General features: G+C 38.7%; 1 protein-coding gene across 28 annotated transcripts in view; it reads right to left on the bottom strand.

Annotated features, from left to right (window-relative positions):
* TRPS1 (transcriptional repressor GATA binding 1) overlaps nucleotides 1–21,081 on the bottom strand; it is a 246,894-nt gene extending 225,813 nt beyond the window's left edge. For 3 of the 28 annotated variants that reach the window (XM_021088994.2, XM_085021842.1, XM_085021856.1), the window contains exons 1-3: nucleotides 20,911–21,081; nucleotides 20,090–20,185; nucleotides 18,542–18,666 (exon numbers count right to left, since the gene is read on the bottom strand). Coding sequence is in view for 1 of the 28 variants with exons in the window: in XM_021089004.2 (XP_020944663.2) it covers nucleotides 19,425–19,434 (10 nt within the window). In the remaining 27 variants the exon portion in view is untranslated. Of the gene's footprint in view, nucleotides 1–5,153; nucleotides 5,333–13,005; nucleotides 13,142–14,614; nucleotides 14,949–18,541; nucleotides 18,697–19,424; nucleotides 19,558–20,089; nucleotides 20,607–20,910 lie in introns of those variants that run through there. The other 25 variants (XM_085021833.1, XM_085021845.1, XM_085021851.1 and 22 more) reach the window with 11 other exon arrangements.
* Nucleotides 21,082–21,546: the final 465 nt, after the last annotated feature.

Genomic DNA, 21,546 nt, shown 5'->3' with positions numbered 1-21,546 from the left:
AAAAAAAAAAAAGAGGCAATTTTACTCTTGGCTTTTAGTGCTGGGACTATACTAACCACCAAAACACAGGGGGGCTTGAAAGCTCATTCATAAAATAGAAATTACTTTTTTTATTAATCCAACAGAGACAAATCGGCTAATATTTAGATGAGGAAGGGTTCTATTTGTGTGTATGTTTCACCCAAACCAACCTTTCCTTTTTGTGTCTGTAACACAGAAGCCAAGTCAGAAAGCCAGGCTGTCAAGACCCCATTTGGAGCAGGGGCGGTTACCCAGGAGTGCAAATAATTTAAGAAACACAAAGCCCAGAGGATTACCAGGACAGCACCACAGCTCCACGTCATTCAACAACTTCCCCTTACAAGAGTTTGCTGATCACAGCCTTTTCACTGTAATGGAGCCAAAGAAGAGGCAGTTACTTAGACTAATACAGATTTTTTTTTTAAACAGGAGATTGCAGCTATCTCTGTAGACATGTTGCATGTGAATTATGATAAAAACCAGACTTTAAAATGTCTTATAGATGGCTTTTCTCTCCCCCACAATGAACAAAGGTAGATTAGGGCTTAAGAAAGCCGAAAGGAACAGTACTAATACGACAGTCACCTAGTGTGTGGAACCCCCAGAACATAACAGCATCTCAAAATCCTGCTCACCCCAAAGCAAAATTGCTGACCAAATGTGAGCACTCTCAGCCAGACTGCCTGGGTTCAAATTCTGAAGCCGTGACCGCTCCTTGTTGAAGCTAGAGCAGTTGATTCAACTTCCCTGAGAAATGGGGATGACAAGCCACTCAAGCAGAGTGCTCAACAATTGTGACCCATTATCATCATCTGGAAGTGGCCCCTAATGGAAAACTAACCTGTCGGGAAAACGAACCTGTCCCCTGCAAAACTAGCTCACCTGTGGCCGGTGGTGGCTATCATTTCTTTTCTAGTGATCAGTGCTCGCCAGGCATCCACCAAATCAGCTGTTGCTACAGGTCACTCGCTCATTTCCACGTGAACTGTAAACAGTGGCCAGCCTCTGGACAAAGTTTGCATGCCCTCTGCTCCCTGATTTTCACAAGTGAAAACACAACAACCAACCCATTTAGTCGTGTCCCCTTCCCATCATTAAAGGGCAGCACGCGGCTTTAGCAGACAGGAAACTGGCCCAGTGCACATGCCGTCCAGCTGGCAAATAGAGGCATCTTCAACAAAGTCCACTCCTCCTACATACAGTCTGATAAGGAACATTTTAATGGAGCCAAAACATACATTTCCTTCCTCTATTTCTGTATTTAGCAGACACGAGAGCTGGATAGTCATGTCAGGGATTATGAAACTGCAATAAAGAGATTTCTAAGCCACCAAGACTACCAGAACAGCAGACTAAGTTTCGCCTACTCACTTTCAACCGAAAGTATGCACCCCTTCGGTGGTGGAAAAGTACAGAAGATTTAAAAGCCCCTACTCATTAACTAGAATGTACTCTACAATGCAATGTTTTCTCCTGTCACTTACATAGTTTGTAAATTTCAGGCAGATATTATTTTTAAAACCCCAGCTCTCCCCTCCAAAAGATTTTCAAAGTTGCTAAAAGACATAAGATGACATCAGAAAAGTATGTTTGAAAGATGCAATTAGCTAAGGTTTCTAGGAAGCTTTGGAATGTTTTGTTATAAGGAAGAAATAGATAAATATGAGCCCTGCAAGTAATGAACTGTCCTAGAAGTAAAGAAATTCATCAAATAAATCCTGTCCTTGATTTCTCCTTTATGGCTCCAGGTCCATACAGATTTGGGAATACACAATAAGAGCAAGTCTTAATAATTTCCCAGAGCTGTTTAAAATAATATTTAAGTGCTTAACAGATTCATGTATTAAATCAAAGGGACTTCCCAATTCTCAGATAAAAGAAAGGATTTTTTTTTAAGTTTATTTAAAAAAAAAAAAAAACTACAGAGAGAAGGCCAAAGATACAGTCCTTAAAAAAAAAAAAAAAAAAAAAAAAGCTTCAAAAATTGTTCCTTGGCTTTTAAGATGAAATCAAAGTGATTAGTAAAAATCAAATATGCAGAGACGTCTCAGTACTCTTGTTTCAACATGAGAAATGTCTAAGCAACTATTATTCAGTTATCACTTTACTGGCCATCTCTCAAGGAGACACAGATATTAAAAAGAGCAAAGAAGGGTTCAATAGCCTTTCACTGCCATAAACCTGAGCTTCCCAAAGCAGCGTTACGGTTCTGCTCAGCTCCCAACAAACCCCATTCACCAGTATCCTTGCTAGATCTTCTGAAGATCTACCTAATCCTTGATCCCTTAGCAGACAAGCGTGGACTACTTAGAGGTAACTTTCATCATGAAGACAACACATAAACCACAAACACCAGAACACAACATTTGGGCTGACAAATACTCAACATGTGGAAGTTAAAACTACACAGTCCTGACTCATGACCTTGAAGCCTAACGCCGTTAGCTCTCATGTTTTAAGGGCCCATAGGTTATCACTTTGCATCTTTGATTCCTTCTTAGTACCTCAACTGCAGTATCAGGAAAGCACAAAAGGGAGGGGGATAGATTTTCATTTTTCTATAGTTGGCAAATGTATTTGGGCTTCCCTTTACCTCAGTTTCATTGACCCCGTCACACCTGGTTCAAGGACATAAAAGAGCAAAAGACAGAATCTGAAAACATTGAAAAATACAACCTAAGTTATAGCCAGCGGTATTACACTTTAGGAACAATACATGAGGGCAGACTTCAAAAAAATGGCTATCAATTACGCAACATCAGATAATCCTTTGCCTCTCTGAAACCTGATAACCCAATTTCAAAATTTTCTCAGCACCTAAAGGTCTTATGCTCTTCTGGCCAAAGCATTCTTTTCCTAAATGCCAATTTAATGCAACACTTTGGAGAAAGCATTGTATCCAAAGCACTTTAAAAAGAACAGAAATAAACTGTGTATGCTCTTACTTTCCTCACACCTGCAATGCCAAGTGGATTCTGGTATGGAATACTAAAGCCATAAATAAGTGAAAGCACAAGGCAGGGATGTTTAAATTCTCAGTGAGTGGAAACGGAAAGGCTTCAGGAAGAAGAAAGACAAAAGTCAACATCCGCACTATAGGTAGAATTCCTACAGTTAAAGCTGGATGAAAGGCATTTCACAGAGGGGAGGACATGAAGGAAAGTAGGTTTGGGAATGATATGGGACTAAGTACTATTTTGAGGATAGAACACCTGCTATCATACAGACAGAACTGGTAAACTGGCAGCAGGGTTTAGGGTCGGGCATGCCAAGCTGATGACGATAAACAGGTTGATAAACAAGTACCTCTGTGTTTGAAGGCCACTTGATGCTGGAATTCAGAGGCCAACTTTGGTCCAGAGAGGAAGTTCTGGAGTGATTTCATTCAGATCAAAAGGTGAAGGCATAGAATCCTTAAGGAAAATTGCAGAGATTAAGAGGAAAGTCAAGGATAGCCTAGAATGAGTGTGATGGGGATGCAGGGCCCCCAGAAGCCAAGCCAAGAGAGATCTTCAAGAGAATGGCTGGCAGCTCCCAACTCGTTTAAGAGGTGCACTCAGATGGAAAGACCATTGGGCTTGGCTTCCACGATGCCAATGCCACCGGTGTCCTCAATACCGCAGTGTCGATGAAGGGAGTCTTGGCAGAGTTCACTAAGTTGAGAAATGGAGATGTACATGCAGAGAGGCCCAGATTCAGGCTTTCGGTATTTCTCCACTCTAAAGTTATTTTTATATTTGCGTAGGTTTACCTTTTATCTGAAAAAGGAGACCAGATTCCATATCTGGCTTAGAAAGGTTCTAATTAATAAATCTTAAAGGGCAACATTTAGACTTTGCGCCATGCCAAATACAAAATGAGATCCATCTGGAAATAAAGAAAAAAGTAGCCTTTTGTTTTGTTTTACCTTGTATTTTTTTCTTAACTGTCAGGGGAACTATATTCATTATTTGCCGACTGTTACCTAAAATCAATCCAATGCCTAAACCATAACCTATTGCTCAGCTTCAGTAACTATATTATTGGTAACACACTTGCAACTGAACTTTTCCTAGATCCTAAGAAAACTCCATAAACAACTGCAACTGGATTATTATCCAAATGAGCAGAAGCTAAATGCTATTTAGCTATCATCTATAAAACATGCAGGATAGTCTTCGTTCACAAATACGTGCCATGAGAACAGGATAAAACAGTTTAAAGAATGTCTGAGAAGACATTTACCACAAGTAACTAAATATATTCAGGGAGAACAGTTTTGATTCAGAGGGAATAAAGTAAAATTAAATGTATACTGATTTATCAGGAAAGCAAATCCCTTAAAAAGTGGAAAGAAAAAACGAAATACAAAAACTCATCTTACTGAAACCTTATCTGGATTTGATCTGAGTTAAAAGCCAACCAAAAAGTACTTTTTGATAAACAAAGCTCAGAATAAGGGCCACTTTAAATTTATTTTGATCTGCAATGCCAAGAGCACAGGATAAGGTTCCAATCTCCTAAAGTCAAAGGAGAAAATGAGATACTAGGAATATAGGGAGAGAATCAAGCAGAAAAACAAATTCCAAAATAACATTAAGAAAACCATTAAGAACAACTAGGGCAAAGTAGGCACTGATGGTGTTTCTTCCAATTAGGTATACATCGTATGCTAAACTGTAATTTATAGTCAGGGCCAAAAAAAAATCAACTGTATAAAGAGCTAATAGCCAGAGGAAGAGGAGGGGAAAGTCCTAAATATTTAACAGATAAGTAATGGAAGTTTTCAGCTTTTCTCTATATAGCATGCTCCCTCCAGGAAAGAGAGTTTATGTAGGATGATCAGCGTAATAGTTGAAACGGTTCCTTCATCCATTCTGGAAGTGCTCTTTAATGTTAAAGATCATTCCATTACTCCCTGATTTAATTATTTCTAACTGGATTGAAGACGATAATGTTCCACAAGCAAACTACATCATTTTAAAAGAATAACCATCCACAACCATTTATAAAGAGTTTTCACCTGAAAGAACCAAAGAAACAAACCCATATGTACAGAGGGAAAAAAAAAAAAAAAAAAAAAAAAGACAAGTCTGCCCTTTGGGTAAGAAACAAACAGAAGAAAACCTAGATAAATAAAAAACCTGACCAACCTGTATCTTCACTTTATAACTCAACATGCTGATTTAAGTGCAGACCCTGGACCAAACCAGCCCACTTCCAGAGACTGACACACTCCTCCTGCTTTCCCAAGTCACCTCTGAAGCTGTCTTTTGAAAGAGTTTGGGAGATGTCTTGGGTCCAATACCTCTGGAGGGCATTCACTGCAATTCTTTAAAACAGAAATAGAAACAGTGGCATAAGAGGTTGGAAATCACAAATTTCACTGATGGGGGAGCTGCATTAACACTTTAGATTATATAACATAATTACTGGAACTGAAAGATTAAAAGAAACAAGAAATCTAGGTAAAATGCCTCAGATGTCCAAGAAGAGATTTTTTTTTTCTGTTTTTCCCATCAATAGATTAAATGATTAAAATTAGCTTAACTATAAACAACAAAGAAATGTTCATTGTATCCATATTGTACAGAAGGGTCATAGATAAAAGAGGAATGTTAAAGAAATGCTAAAAATACAGATTAAATTTATATTTTAAAAATATTTCATTCTCACTATATGTAGGCTGAAATCTTTCACAAGACAGGATAAGAAAAGCATTTAAAATAAATGAGGTTCCTTCATTATTCTTTTGTTAATCTGTTTTTATAAATGCCGAGGAAGTCTATGTAAAATGCCACAAATGGCTTCTCAACCACATTTTAATAACTAATTGCACATTTCAGGCCTAATATCACAGAAGCTGTCTGTAGTTTACAACCTGCCAAAGGGCTTATGGGGGGTTAAGAGTAAAGAGAAGTCCAGTTTCTTGAAAGATTAAAAAATCCTTAATTCCAATGGACTGTTTTTTTTTTTAATTGGTCTCAAAATAGATAAATGTTGGAGGTATGTCAAGCTAAAGGGAGAATAATAATACAAACTAAGTTCTTATTAATGACCATTTTATAACCAATTCTTCAGTACCAACTGGATTTTATATATATAAACCCAAAGAGGTATCTATTTGCTCAGGTGTGTGAAAGAAACATTAAGCCTAGGCTTTCTGCAGTATGTTTAAACCTTCCAGGGTAACTTTTAGACTAAATATTTGATCTGCATATCTTCATAAGATATTGATAGAAGAATAATATGGAATATACCAACTGATTTATTATATGATCATTAACTTCCCAAAGACTCATTCTAATAATAATTCTATTCCCCTATTCATCTACAAAAGGAAAGACAAAGATTAATTACTGTCATGTAATGAGCAGATATTCTCAACAAATATCAAAATTGTCAAGTGCTTTAGGTATAAATGAGGATGATGATGAAACACCAATTCTAGCTCAGTCCTTTATTTAATCATGTGCGATTGTGGAAAATTCATTTCACTTAATGGTCAGTTTTCTCCCTTGTCAAATAAGATGATTCTGCTAGAATGCGTAGAGCTCATGTGCTTTCTATCACTGAAAGCAGAACAGGACCTACGGCCACTCTGAACAATAACTTGAATTAAAGGAAAACAAAATTTAAACTTGAGCAGCAGAAGCGAGACTGACCATTAAGGGAAAGTTCAGCCATTGCGGAAAGAAGTGTTTAATTGGCCAGGGTCTACTTTTTCACAACAAACAACAACAACAAAACTGCTAAAATATTCTCAAGTCCAGATGCACGTGTCCACATGTACGTGGGAAGCAGAACATTATGTGCTCGTGCACACAGTTAAAATGGGCCCACCAGCAAAGGAGACGGGGCTGGGTTTTAGAGCACAAGCAACAGAACAAGGCAAATTCTCTCAGAAACTAAGCAGTTCAATCTATATCTAACCTGAGACAGGAGATGGAATTTGCTTTTTTCTTAGCTTCTTTTTGCACACAGTTTTATCAATGTAACCTAAAAACTAAAATTCTCAGAGTGTTGGCTCCTATTTTTACACAATCATTATCTGTCAAAATAAAGCTGACCAACTATTTGTACAAAGGTGTTTATGCAAATAAACCCCACTTTCTCCTACATTTGGAAAAGAAGACATGTCTATGGAATTTTTTTCCTTCTGGATCTGTGAACCTTGGGGCTTTGAATTAAATCTAAAAGTGCTATCCAGGCTCTTCCATTATATTCCTAACGGGTAAATTTTTTAAAAGTGTCCTTTCAGAATAACACATTCAACACGATTTGAAATCATCATATTAGCCTAATTCCACAACAGGGTTTTATTACACCAGACCAAAATTTTTGGCAAAATGTTTGCCAAACAAGGAGGTGGTTGGTTGAAATGTCCACATTCTACCAGTGGAGACACCAAAATACCATTAAATACACTGCACTGAGATTGAAAATAAGGCCTTTTCTCAGAGTCGATTCCACTTTCAGCGACTGGCTGGGGGATGTGATATGGGTACTAGTTTGCAATTAGGTATCTGTTTCTTTAGGGCCTGATGCACTTGTTTCAAATGAAAATATTTTAAAATCGTCTTTAAGATGAATGTGCAGAACTGCTGCTTCTTGATAGTAGCAGCCTTATTTGTTTCACATAAAACTATCGTTTAAGGATGCCAATCATTTTAAGCAAAGTAGTCTGCAAAAAATAATATACAGGAGACACCAGACAAATGTGTCTTTATACTAAAACATTTTTAGAGTAAAGTATGTCAGGTTAAAGTCTCTGCTGTATATGCAGTTTAATTTTAACCCCATGCCTTGACAGTAGCTCACATTTTCTTACTTATTTGGGAAAACTCCACAGGACTCTCTTAGGCTGGTTTCAAAGCCGGTTAAAATATTTTTTTTCTTTTTCCTTCAAAATTTTGGATACAAACTGCCTAGGATGCAAATGAGAAACAACCGAATGTCACATCATTTTACACCGTTCATAATTTTTGCAATTAACCTCAAAAAAAATACACCACGTCACTCTTTTTTTGAAGTAAAAATAAAAGTATGCATATGACATAAGAAAGGACTTCTCCACAGTGATTCCATAGTAATGACCAAAATATCTTATCACAGAAAGGTGTGGCGGGGGAGCTAAAATCACTGATCTCTCTAATTTCTGATGCTTCGAAATGAGTTGCTGAAAATACTACACACACACATACAAACACACACACAAAGAATACCAAATGAATGCAAAATTAATTTGCATTTTATGGGAGCTAGCGAGGATCCTACATTAAATAGAAAACTCTAGAAAGATGAAGTATTTCCTCTCCTTTCTGAAAAGCTTAAAAAACAAAACTAAATATTTCAAAAATCAATGGACTTCAAGCAATCCAAGAGAACTTAGAAAACATTTCTCTCTCTAAAAAACCAACCCAGAACTCAGGATGTCAATTTGGAAATAATGGAAGCATATTTCGTTGTAAAATTTGAAAACTTTTTAAAGACAAAAAATCAAGTTAACATCCCAGTGATTAACTCAGGGACCACAGAGCCAAGAACAACTTTCGGCACTTAAAACATAAAACTGTCAGTTTCTTCTGCTTGGAGACAAAACACACAGAGAGCAAACACTCACTGCTCCATTTTCCTAGACATGAAAGACAGAACTGACTTTTATCAAAGGTGATTTCTACCTATTACTGTATTTATGCCGTGGCTCCTAAAAATCAGTTATAAATCCCAAGTCTCAGAACCATCCCTCATAGATGGCTACCAGTCTAGGGCTCCTTATTCCCCAAACTGTGATGGAAATACAATCATTTATTGAACTTCACTTCAGCTCAAGCAAATATGTTAAGCAGTCTCTGCTTGATGGTACTGAATATAAGCTACCATAAACAAGTAAAACTCTTTACTTAAGATCTCAAAGGGCTGATAACATGATGCCTGGCATTCTATTTCCTGCACATTTAAAGCACATCAACGGTGAGCATAATTTAAGTACTCCCTTCCCTGAATCATGATACGTTCATTTTAAGCATTCTCCATGATCAAACGCTCAAATTCATATTTATAAACCTGGAGTACAGAGTTTGGTGGAAGCACTGAGTAACTAAAATTGTCTTAATTTTTTTGCCAGAAATATGTCACAGTTGGTGCTTACGATGGTTGCAAAATTATACCACAACTTTATTTAATTTCCTTGGATGCATTTCCTCACAGAAATGGAATGGCAAAGGCCTGCTCACCAGCAAACAATCAAATCAAATTAATACTTTACAATATGTAAGGTCTTCTTCTCTTCCTATGTGGCTCCCCTGCCCCAAATATTTTAAAGAAATGGAGGTAAAAATCCTAGAGCTGGCACATTTTTCCACTGAAAGAAGAAATACTTATTCCTCCAAATCCTGAAATATTAGATCCCAAAGAAGAAAAAGAAAAAATAGAACAGTAGCAATAAAGCATGGCATGATAATCCAGAGGAAGCATGCTTGCTCTCAGCGTAATTTTTCTTTAGCATCCTGACATAAACAACATCATGCTGCCCGTGATCCCTGCTTACTCCTCTGAAAACCATAACCATCCAGAGGATTTTCAAAAAGGAAAAATTCTAGTTGTGCTTTCAAATGCCAAATTAACTTACGGGGCTTCCATTCCTGAAGGGAAACAGCACAGTAGCACACCAGAAGCTAGAGGATGCTTTTTGTCACACAGAGCCCGAACTGATGAGTAGGACCCCAAAGGAGTTTACCTAACATTCCCAAGTACCGCAGGCAAAGAGGTCAGAGCTTTCCATGTCAAAAATATATCAATAAGGAAAGCCAGAGAGAGCAATAGGCCCTTATGCTATAATGGACTGCACAGCATCCAAGTCCCCCTTCTGTTCAGATATATGCATACATCAATCTTTTAAAATAGGAAGCAAACAATGGGAAAAACAAAAAGCAAAGGAACCTGCTTACACTAATCTACCACCCCCACTTTCCATTTCTAATCATCACGTGTCTCACTTTTTAATTTTTATAATGGCCAGTGATATATGGAATTCTTCAGGGAAAGAGACGGGTGTGCATACATATAATCAAACGTTAACAATGACACGGTGAGCTATCCTGGGAGCAAAAAGTAAAAGACAGGTGTGTACATAGTGTACACAAATATGTGGAACACTAAAGAGTTAAATGTTTGGCAAAAGTGAACATGCAAGATCATGCACAAACATTTACACAGAAAATGTGTACTTTATGATTTTTACTATTGGCCTGAAATCTTGAGTGACAGCTTTCTTACTCAAAGCTTATCAAAGTACAAAGAAAAAGGAAAATGTAAATAATGAGGGCGCTCTTTCAACAACATAAATTGTCTTCAGAACGGGACATTTCAAAGTAGAATAAACACTGATGGGACAGAGAGTAAAATAAACAGTTCATTGTAACTGAGGTTTAGATGACATAGTTTCTTTAAGTAATTTACCACATCTTGCATCCAATGACTGCAATGCAAACTCATTCTAAATGCAAAAGTGAAACATCTCTTACTATCTGCTTATAAATTACAGAAAATGAGGTTTCATATTACTCATTACTTAAGTGTATAATTGCTTACACTGGCCACTTGTACCTAAGGTTAGCTTCTAAAACAAACGTACCTGAGTTTGCAAAACTGAGGCTCAAAATTTGCAATAATCTTTAAAAAGACTATACTTCCAATAATAAGTTAAAGATAGCATTAAACGTAATCATTTGTGGATTTTCAATTTATAGTTTAATCAATTTATTAACAGAATTTTAGCAGCCAAATACAGAAAAATACATGATGTTAAACAATATCAAAGGTACATATATAAATAAATGGTAAAGAATTATTAATCATTCAACAATCAGACTAAGATGTATTGAGAAAATTTAGTAACATGGGCCTTGATTAAATGTAATACATATGTGCATACACACACACACACGTGAGGCCAATCTTCCACCAGTTGAATGTCATTTTAGAAAATTAAAGTGAGCTAGAATCCCACAAAAATATTTAATGGCATCAAAAAAGTAAAGCAGAAACAAATGCCAAAATCTCTTTTAGGAACTTTTACATGTTCGGAACTAAGTAGTATTGAGAAAAAAAAACAGGCTGATATATTTATTTCTACATCTTTCAAAGCTAAAGCTATGTGGATATTGACATCACAAAGAAGCCATAAGTAGAAATTTGTTTTAATTTGCTTTGCCAATCTTGCTCTCATTTCAGAACCCAAATTATGTTTAAATTAACCCTCAAATAGGTGTTGGGATGCATTAAGTAATTCAAATGGCTATTACAAAGACGAAAGTCATTTCAAAAAAATATATGTAATACGTTAAAATTCCATTCGGTGCCTGTAATGTAAAGGCATTCTGTCTGAGTGAGAATATAGATATGTGCACGTACATGTATGCACCAAGTTAATATGAAGTCACACATCATATGCTGCACTTGTGCACAGCTCAGGAAAAAAATAAAGCTAAAATAGATTAGTAATGCTTGATCCCTTTGCACATGAAGTGTGTCATGTAATAGAGAAATTAGATTCCACAAACTAACTTCTGCCGTATATATTTACACTATTTATAGATGTATCTGCTCTCAGATATAATACATGCCTCAATAAGGAGACACAGAAATAATGATTCACAAGGATTCACTGAAAGCCATACTGGAGAATCTAATCAAGAAACATGTTAGAGTGAAAACGTTTGTTGATTTGTAAGCTACATAAATTCCGTCCAAATTCTATAAGTAAAAAAGCTCTGAGGCAAAACCTTTTTTTGTCTCTTTTTTTCTACAGCTAAATCTATTTAACGTCTAAGTCGCAGTTGTGATATATCTGTCCTGCTATATTGGGTTCATTCTTTGCTATGATAACACTCAATTTAATAATATAATATTAACGTTTTTAACGTTTGGGACATATACAGTAGATAATATGAACATATTTATTCTGCTTTATAATACTATACTCCTCACTATCATGAATACAGATAATTAACAGATAAAGCGATTAAGAGAACCATGCTCCCATCGAATAAAGGAAAAAAGAATCAGAAAATAAACTATGGACATTTGCATATTTTCCTCTAACACTACCTATTATAGAAAGCTTAAATAGCTGACAGTGAGTCATTTGTTTATTCAAGTGTTAAATAAATTTAATATACATTAACTTCTGACTTACTTAAAAGTATTATTTAGAACATTTTCCAGAACCTATTTTGACTGTGTCAATTACCTAGATACCAAAGTTGTTGTACTGTATTGCCTGATGAAATAGGACATACAACCCTCAAAACCAGTATTACAAGCCTGGCAAATAGCATCACATTTGGGTGACGCACAGAATCCATCACCCTAGGGAAAAACGTATGGGATCATAGTACAAAGTCTTTACATGTTCCATATTATTTCTGCATAACGTTTTGAGATGACAGAACTGTAAACTATAAAGTGCTATCCCATAAAAAGATACATTCAGAAACAGCACCGTCACTTAACTGTTCCTCTCAACAGAAATTTAGGACTTTAAAAACATTATCTGCAGAAGCATTTCTTAAAATACACTGAAAGGCGGCATTTTAATTTTTAGTGTTTGGTCATTTTTAAAACTTCTTAGTAAATTCAGCATAGGTATAAGTATTATGATCATGATGGCTTCATTATGTTTAAACTCCACACTCATTTCGAACTTCTGGACTTTATAAAGTAGGTCAGGTAGCTCCTTAAAAGAGTCATGGTTGAAAGCATGGAGTTGATTGTTTAGCAAAGTAGATGGCTTCATCAAAGTGTATCTACATCTACATATTATCAATCCACATACACTGTGTACGTAAAACACACCTACAAGAGCATACACACAGATCAGCAGTAACTTAAACATACCATGGATACTTCGAGCATTTGCAGGCATTCTCAATGCTAGACATCCCATACTACAGATATCCTACTACTAGTTATCAAAAAATCCCACATATCAAAAGAAGTTACCTTTGCTCAAACAATACTGCAGTTCATTATAGAACACAAAGTGTCATCCTTAATCGCTCAGGAACCAAGCTAGTGGTGGATTCTTGGAGGAGAAGTGGTGCAGAATGGTTTGAGGCAAAACCGAAACATATTGTTTAAGTAAACCTTAAGGGGAGGGGATCATATGTGCAGCTGATGGAATTTTTTTTATATCATCTTCCACAAAGCCTCCCCAACCCCTCCCCACCAGTCGACAGTAAACAAACTGCTGATATTAAGGGACGGCAGCTCCAAACACCTCCCTCCCTTTTTTTCCTTCTTGCCAAACTTCAGTACTGTTCCCTCAGTTTTGCAGTAATAAACCAACAACCATGAAATAAAAATGGAATGACAGAGACACCCATCACTTGAGAGTTTCGTTTGAAAACTTTGTGAAATTAAAATAAAGCAAGACATCGTGTAAGAGACTCTTGCTACACTGATGCGAACAAAGTGTAGCTTGAGTTTCTAAAGTTTTTCCAGACAAATCCTTATGTAAAGGAGCGGTGGGTAAAGAAAGAATGCCTCTGATTTGAACTGAAGTCTGTAGTTTTCACAAGAAAAAAAAAAGAGAGAGAGAGAGAGAAACACGTAAGGTAAATCAAAACCATCAAGTTTCTATGCAGAGAACTCTTCAACGTCCCTGAACAGACGGAATGCTTTTTTATGATGACGACCAATGCCTTAAAGGACATTTTAAGGTATCTGCATGACACCTCATTTTCAGGATGTATTATTACTAAAACACACTCTGTGTAAAAGAAAAAAATAAAATAAAATAAAGCCCTCAGAACAAATTTGGGCTTAAAAGCAAAATCCAAGTCAAGGAACCATAAGATTTAAACTAAGACAAGTAACCGTAATATTTAAACCTTATGAACAACTCCTCCTAGAAATGTCGATAGTGGGTTCTGGCCCACCAGATGGGGTGGAGGGCCTCATTTCTGGGTGGAGTATCTTTCCCCAAGAAAGGAAAAACTGGCACAAATCTTTTTGCCCTCTGAAAAGATTTTCCTACTTGCCAGCTTCTGGAGATGCCGTGATGTCCACCAACATCACCAGGATTTCTCGCAACCAGAGAAAGTTCTGTTTGCCTATGTAAGAACAGGAGGAGAGAAACTGACTATTAGAAAGAAAAGAAAAGAAAAGAGAAGAGAAGAAAAGAGAAGAAAAGAAAAGAGAAGAAAAGAAAAGAAAAGAAAAGAAAAGAAAAGAAAACTAAAACCACTGTGATAATAGGGTTAAAAACTATCATCTAAAATTGTGAGAAAAAAAACGCCCGTAAAAACTGACCCTTAAAATTAACGCTTTCAATCTAAAAATATATTTTTGTAAAGTTTCATCTATTTTCCTTCCTCTGCACATAAAAATGATTAATGTCACAATTAAACTTCCACATTTCAGACTCTCGCTAACAGGTGTAGCATTCTTTATTTAAACATATTCATTGACCTGTCGCCATTGATAATCTTCATTAATTCATCTCAAATGAAACAAAAACAAATTCTCCCCCTCCCAAATAAGAAAGAAACAATGCAACACAAATATACACTCTCCCCCCAAACCCAAAAACTGTTTAAGTTACGGTAACCTGAAATGCACCAGCCATCACAGACAGCAATTGGAGAAATCCAGCAGGGCTCAGCAGGAAAGATTTTTAATAACAGATTGAAAAACAGAATAAAAATAACTGCATCAACAGAGCCTTTCTTCCTCAGGCCACAAGCCCGTTCTTACTTGAACTTTTTTTTTTAATGGCATTTTGGCCACTAAAACCAATCCAGAACATTATTAAAAGTTAAAAGCTACCAATTACTTCTGTCTGTTCTTTTAAAGCAAAGTTTGGCATTACGTCAGTTGGTTTAAAGAAAACAAGAAAGAGAGAGAGAAAGAGTAGGAGAGAAAGTTTCCTGCTTGTATAAACTAAACCACCAGGGAAGGTGTCTAGCTACTTGTAAAGTATTTACTGCAGGTTTTTAAAGAGCTAGAAACATTTTAAAAATTAAAAGTTCTCTTTCTGATTTTTAATGAAACATACTGAGGAATGAAAAGCGTATCCCTCATGTCTTTCCTTGGGGTGTTTTGATGTTATTTGTATTTCAATCATAGCTTTGAATCTGAAAATGATTCCCACCGATGCTTCCAATATGAAGTACGTAGATAATTTCATCTTCGTTTTTGCTACTTGGATTTGTGCTCTTAGGGGGAAAAAAAAAAAGTTTGATGACAAAAAGTAGACACTGCTGCTATAACAGTTACTACGGCTACAGCGACCAGCCAAGCTGCTTCATCTAACTCTTAACCATTCAAATCATTTTCATCCATAGATCCTTCTGCAAATTCAGCAAAGAGGTTTCCTTAAGCCCAAATCTCTCTCTCTAATCTAAACCAAGTTCTACATTCTTATACCCAACAGAAAACCAAATCAAAGGCCAATGAAGTCCATTCCCAGGGATCCGAGGACCACTGAGTAGAGGACAACTCTAAAGGTGACCACAATAGCAACATTACAGACATTATTTGTAAAGGACATATATAATTAATAGAATATCCTCTACAAATAAGCAAATGGCTTAAGACCCACTTGCACCCGAGGATAAGTTTTTAAAAGTGGTTATTCCCCCACAACACTATTTGCTACTGAGCAGGGTATAAAGTACCATTTGGTATTTTAACATATTTACATTAATCCACTGGTTAAAGCTTTTGGGCGATAAATACTTTTGATAATTATAAAAAAACTCTGCCCAATTTTCTTCAACATAAGAGAATCGCAAAGTGCATTAGTATTCTCTATACATGATGATTACAAGTCCTTAGAGAATCAGATTGAATTTCAACTTGATAAAGGCTGTAAGAGTTTCTTCATATTTTAATCTAAGGAGGAACCCTACAATTCCATAAATCATAACTAGTAATGTAACAAAGAATTCACTTCATTCTGTATGGTGGTACCAAAAGATGAAGGTAGTTATCACACAGAGAGACAATCAAAGTAAAACCAAGTCTAGACATGCTGTCATTAATTTCCCCAAATTTCAATAAACAAAAAAGAAGGAAGCTGAGTACACAAGACTCAGAATTAGTTATCAAGGGTATTAGTACTTATAACCAGCAAAAGGGGAAGAGAAAGAAACTTCTGTTACCTGAAAGCTTGACAAGGGATGAACAACAGAAAGCAAGTCCATAAAACTTGCCTGTTTTTATCAAATTGATTGTAACTTGTGAGCTGCAATATTTGGGACAGAACTGTCTGAGTTTATAGTTTTCTACGCCTGCCAAAAACAGATGCAGACTACCACACTAGCTGTCCTGCAGAAACTAAATTAAGCAAAGGTAAATACCAAGTGGAAAGTTGTCAGCCTGTTGAATGAATGGCTGCATTTTACACACCAGAGGATATCTTAATAAGAATGTGTTTTAATGTGCACCAGTCATTTCAGTTTAAGTGCATCACTTATTACAAAAATAATTTTCCCTTTAAATCAATTATAAACACCTGACTTTAACTTTCTTAAAGTCTGTTTTGCTTTACACACAATACACATAATATATTACATTACTGTTTGCCATCAAAAGGGGTACTGAAGTAAAAAAAAAAATAACGTTTACATACATGTATTATAAAAAGCATTTAAAGGCGGGTTAGCAATACCTGTGCTAATTTCAAATGCAAAATAAAGTTCTAGCTCAATATTCACTTGCTACAAGCCCTTCGAAAACTTTCAATAATGTTTCTTTACTTCAACAAAGAAGGTAAGACAAGAGTTTATTAAAACTGAACCCCCTATGGTATTTAATACAAATATGGGGGTCATTAGTTGAAATTATGGTCTGTATTTCTTGTCTCTCTCTTTCTCTCTTCCCCTCAACCCCCCCACACACCACACACATCACAAATAATAACAACAATAATAGAAACATCACTGAAATACTAGAATCTTAAAAAGCAGCTTTTTCACAGATGCATTCATTTCCCTGCTTTGAAGCTTTTCCTTATGAATGAAGATTTCCTTGTGTGTATTAGCAAGATCTACCCTGAGGAAATCAGAGTAAACTCAGGAGTGGTATGTGACTTAAAAGAAAAGTAAAAATAATACTGAAAATATGGTAGGGCCATGTGTAACTCACTTATGACGAGCACACTCACACCGACTGTAACCTATTTTTAAGCAAGCACGTAGAAAATTTTATAAAATCCTTTAAAATACTACGCTTCAAAATGCTGAGCTCTAAAATCAAGCCAGACTTCACAGTTACTACAACACTTTTCTCCTTCTTTTAATGTTACCTTTAAGAGACAAAGGACAAAAATCTAAAAAGCAGCAAAGACCCTGACAGTGTCTAAAATTCAAAGGAGTGACTAACTTTTTTGTAAGGAACTTGCTATATGTCCCACCATTTATTTGGAGAGCGTCAGGCTTAGTTCCTACCTATGGAAAAGTATCCTACACATATAACAGATTTATCAGGAAGCCATAAACATCAGCTCGCCGATGATGGCAAAGAATACTTTGCCAGCCGAGTATTGAGAAAGCTTGGGAATGCCTTGCATTTGGAGAAATCAAGTCATAATGCTGGCACTAAAACTCTGTTTCCCCTTCAGGACTTTTATTTTCACATTACTAATATCCAGAAATAATCGGCAAACCTTAGCACGTTGGTAGCCCTGTACATTGAACTGAATCTAGAGAGTTTTCATCCAAGGGTACAGCTTTAAAAGGAAGTTATGAAATCTGAGGAGTGAGAAGCTCGAAGAACGATATATTTGACTTGTTAAGATGAAGCACGTCATTAATAAACTTTCACTTAAAGGTAAAAAAAAAAAAAAATCATCAAAAAGTTGGTATCATTTCCAGACTGTCCTGTCAGCATCACAATTTACAGGAAACGCTTCATCTTCCCATACAAACCCTGTACTTATTCACAACCCTGGCATACTTGGGGAAAGAAAAAAAAGCCCACACCATTTTTGAGCTAGTTTGCTTTTATACATGCACCGGTGGAATATCTGAGAAAGCGGTCTAAGCAAATGAGTAGCACGCAAGAAACTTTACAACACTGAGCTCAGAAACTTTCATTCTCATTTTGTCCACGTCAAGAACTGGCCGCCTGCATGACTTTCCTTCACTGCCCCATGCATTTTTAACTCTGGCAGACTTTTCTAAATGATCAACTTTTCCTAAAACCAGCAGGAAAGTAACATGATGCCAGCAAGATGCATAGGTTTTACCTTAAGAGCTGGAGGGTTCTAAAACGTGGTTAGAAGGTTCCTATTTTATTTTTGCTTTAAACAATCAAATGGTAAGCCAACGACCAGGCCTAACGTTATAATTTCTTGGTAATTTTGTCCCAGGCCCTATCTGTATTTTCCCTTTGAATTTATTGTCACTCTCAAACCCTTTCCTGTTCACCTGGTGCTGCGTTTACAGAAGTTCAATGAATCTACAAAAGTCCAATGAATCGGCCTAACTGGTCTGCGATTTCACTTCTCCGCTCAGCCTCTCACTTCACTTACCTCACTTAAAACTCTAGCCGTGATTTTCCAAAATAGGATAAGGATGAATATTCTATCATAATTTTGATTCATCATTAAGATCCATCGCTCTTACTCAAAAACTTTCATGGAATCAATTCTGAGGCCTAAAAAGACATGAGGAAGTAAAGCAAGACCTAAAATTTAATAAGTCCAAGATTCCCTCTGAAACTCACCAGTCCCTCTCGCCCTCTAACTTAAATTGTTAGTCTTAGGGCCATAAAACAGTTACTGACTTTCCCCAGAGAAAAGGGGAAACACCACCATCTCACACAGGTACTAACAAAAAAGCTTTCCCAGCCACAAAAACAGTTTTGCACTTCAAAAGGCTCCCACCTCGACCTCACCCTCAAATTATTCATGGGGTCTTACAATCCTGGAGTTATTTGAAGGGACAGCGGTGTTTGCCTTGGCCTTTCAAGGATGCGTTTCTCTAGAACCCAAACAGGAACTAGACAGAAGGCAGAGCGCCTGTCCGCCTGATGTCCCACCGCTGTCAGGCATTTAATCACCGGCCAGTGTCCGCTGACCCGCGACACTGGGCCCATCATCCGCACCGCAGAGGAAGTCTGCCCCTTCCTCAGCCCCTACGGGAAGCGCCCTGGCTGCAAGGCCTGCCACATGGCACGGACAGGGCAAATACCCCACGGCGGAGCTGCCCTGAGCCGCGCAGAGACGGGTGCATCAGGGGATGCGACACCCTCCATCTCCAGCCCAGCTGGGCCTTTAAGGGAAAAAAGTTTGAAGCCTGGCTTTGCAAACTCTTCAAAGCCAACGCCAGTCCTGTACTGTTTTCCCTCTTTGGGGACCACACGAAGGCCCCTCTCTGAGACCCTCCCGGCCCTCCCGAGTTCGAACAACTTACTACTCTGCATGCTGGTGTCTAGTCTGCTCCCCGCTTGTCAGGAGCCCCAGAAAACTTGCAGCGGCGGCGGCGGCCCCTGGGGTCCGGCCACCCCCAGCTCCTTCGCTGCGCCCGGTAGAAGAGAATTAAAATCAGCCAGAAAGAGACAGCGAGGGGGAGTGGGGCTGCGAGGGGGAGGGGGCACCGGCCTGAAACTTCTTTTTTTGGCAAATGGGGATTTGTTTTTCCTCCTCCCCGGCGGCTGAACTTGACCCTCCTGACTCCAGGGACTACTGCAGTTTGAAGTCGTTCGTTCCTAAGACTCAGATGCCTTAGACCCACCAAAAGGAGGAGAGGAAGGGGGGAAAAAGAGAGCAAAAGGGAAGAAAGAAAGAGAGAAATCACACGCGAAAAAAGGAAGAAAGAAAATGCATGTGAAACCCGAGAAGCCTGCCTTTGGCTTTCTGCATACTCTCCCTCTGCTTTTTTTTTTTTTTTTTTTTTTTTCAAAGAAAGTCACTTTTAATTCCCAGGGCTCCCCGCTCGCGATCGCCCACATTTTGCGCACACAAGCGCGGGCGCAGCGCTAGCGTCGCGGTTCCCCAGGCCCGGCCGAGGGGCTCCCGTGCCTCCCGAACCCCCCGCGGCCCCCAGCCCCGCGGCCCGCCCGGGCCTCCCCTCCTTACCTGTTGATTAATCGTCAAGAACACCCTCGGCAGCCCGAAAGATGGTGGCGCGGCGGCCAGAGCCATGAACCGTCTTCTGTTGTTTGCAGAGTTGATCTTGGATTATTGGGGCGGGGGGGGGAGAGAAAAAGGTCTTTCCTGCCTCCCCCCCTTTTTCTTCCCTCCCCCCCCCTTAATAAAAAAGGAGAGAGAGAGAGAGATTGAGAGAGAAAGAGAAAGGAAATAGAGCAAGGATGTGCCCGGTGCCGGGTGGGAGAGGGGAGGGGGTGTTGTTTTTTGTTTAAAAAAAAAAAAATAGGAAGGCGAGAGAGCGGTCGAGAGGACGCGGAGTCTGGAGAAAGGAGCAGCACCAAAAAAGAGGACGTTTGAGATTGCAGTGAGATCGGGTCTTTATCAGAAATGTTATCGCTTGTCAGGACCTCAGTCTCCGCGCATTACGTCAGTTTCAAGACACCAACACTATTAATATCAAAGGAGCCTTCGCGGAGGAAAGCGCCACCCCAGACCGAGCTCCCTTAAAGAGACAGCGCGCGTCCCCGCGCTGCCGCCGCCGCCGCCGCCGCCGCCGCCCCGCCCGGCTCCGAGCACCAGCCGCCGCCGCCCGCCCGGACCGGCCCCGGCCGCGGCCAGCCGGCTGCGCGAGAACTTCGCCCGAGTCCGAGCGCGGCGAATGAGAACTGCGCGGTTCAGGGACCCGGCTACCTTCCCGCCCCGCCTCTCCCCCCTCCTCTTCCCCCACCCCCCATGTGGGAACGTGCGGGCTGGAAAAGGAGAAAAAATCCGCAAGCTTTAGGAATAATGTGATAAAGAGGAGGACCTACCTTGGGGGGAGGTGGGAGGGGGATCAGGTGGGGGCTAGTGCGTGGCGGCCCAACCGACGGTCCCCAAACACTCAGAGATGCTCCTCCTGAACAATCAAAAGAACTCTGAAAGTGTTTACCTTTTCGGTTTTTACTTTCCCTTCTTGCTTCCAATTAAACGACGCAGTGTGTGTGTGTGTGTGTGTGTGTGAGTGTGCGTGCGCGTTCCCTCCCCCGCCCTTTTTCTAGGACGTGAAGAAATCTTAGGACACCTAGCTGGTGGTCAGGGCTTCCCATGCATCTGATGGCAAGGGGGCTGGAGGAGAACAACTTGAACTCTGTCCTAAGTTGGAGAAGTACAGACTGAGGTTGCTATGGTTTTCTGAGCTGGGGAGAAGCTAGCAAGCTCAATGGGTGCCTAAAGGGGGTACTACAAATAGATAAAATGGGAACACTATTCAAATGCGGCAAGATTAATACCTGCTGCTCTTTGGGGTTTTTAGTAGCAGATAAGGAATTCTGAATTAAGCAATTCTGAATTAAGCAGTTCTGAATTAAGCATGGCATTCTTTTTACCAGTTCACATCTTCAGATACTCTCATTGTTAAGTAAAATTCCCTCAACATGAAGTTACTGAATTGAGAGGTTTTTTTCCCC

Source organism: Sus scrofa, chromosome 4 (genome assembly GCF_054392235.1).
Source record: "Sus scrofa isolate SSC_HxYL_T2T_F1_AM1 chromosome 4, Sscrofa_HxYL_maternal_Yorkshire_Landrace_v2.0, whole genome shotgun sequence".
Lineage (NCBI taxonomy): Eukaryota > Metazoa > Chordata > Mammalia > Artiodactyla > Suidae > Sus > Sus scrofa.
Note: the sequence above shows the minus strand (reverse complement) of the source record. Positions and strands in the feature narration are given on the sequence as shown.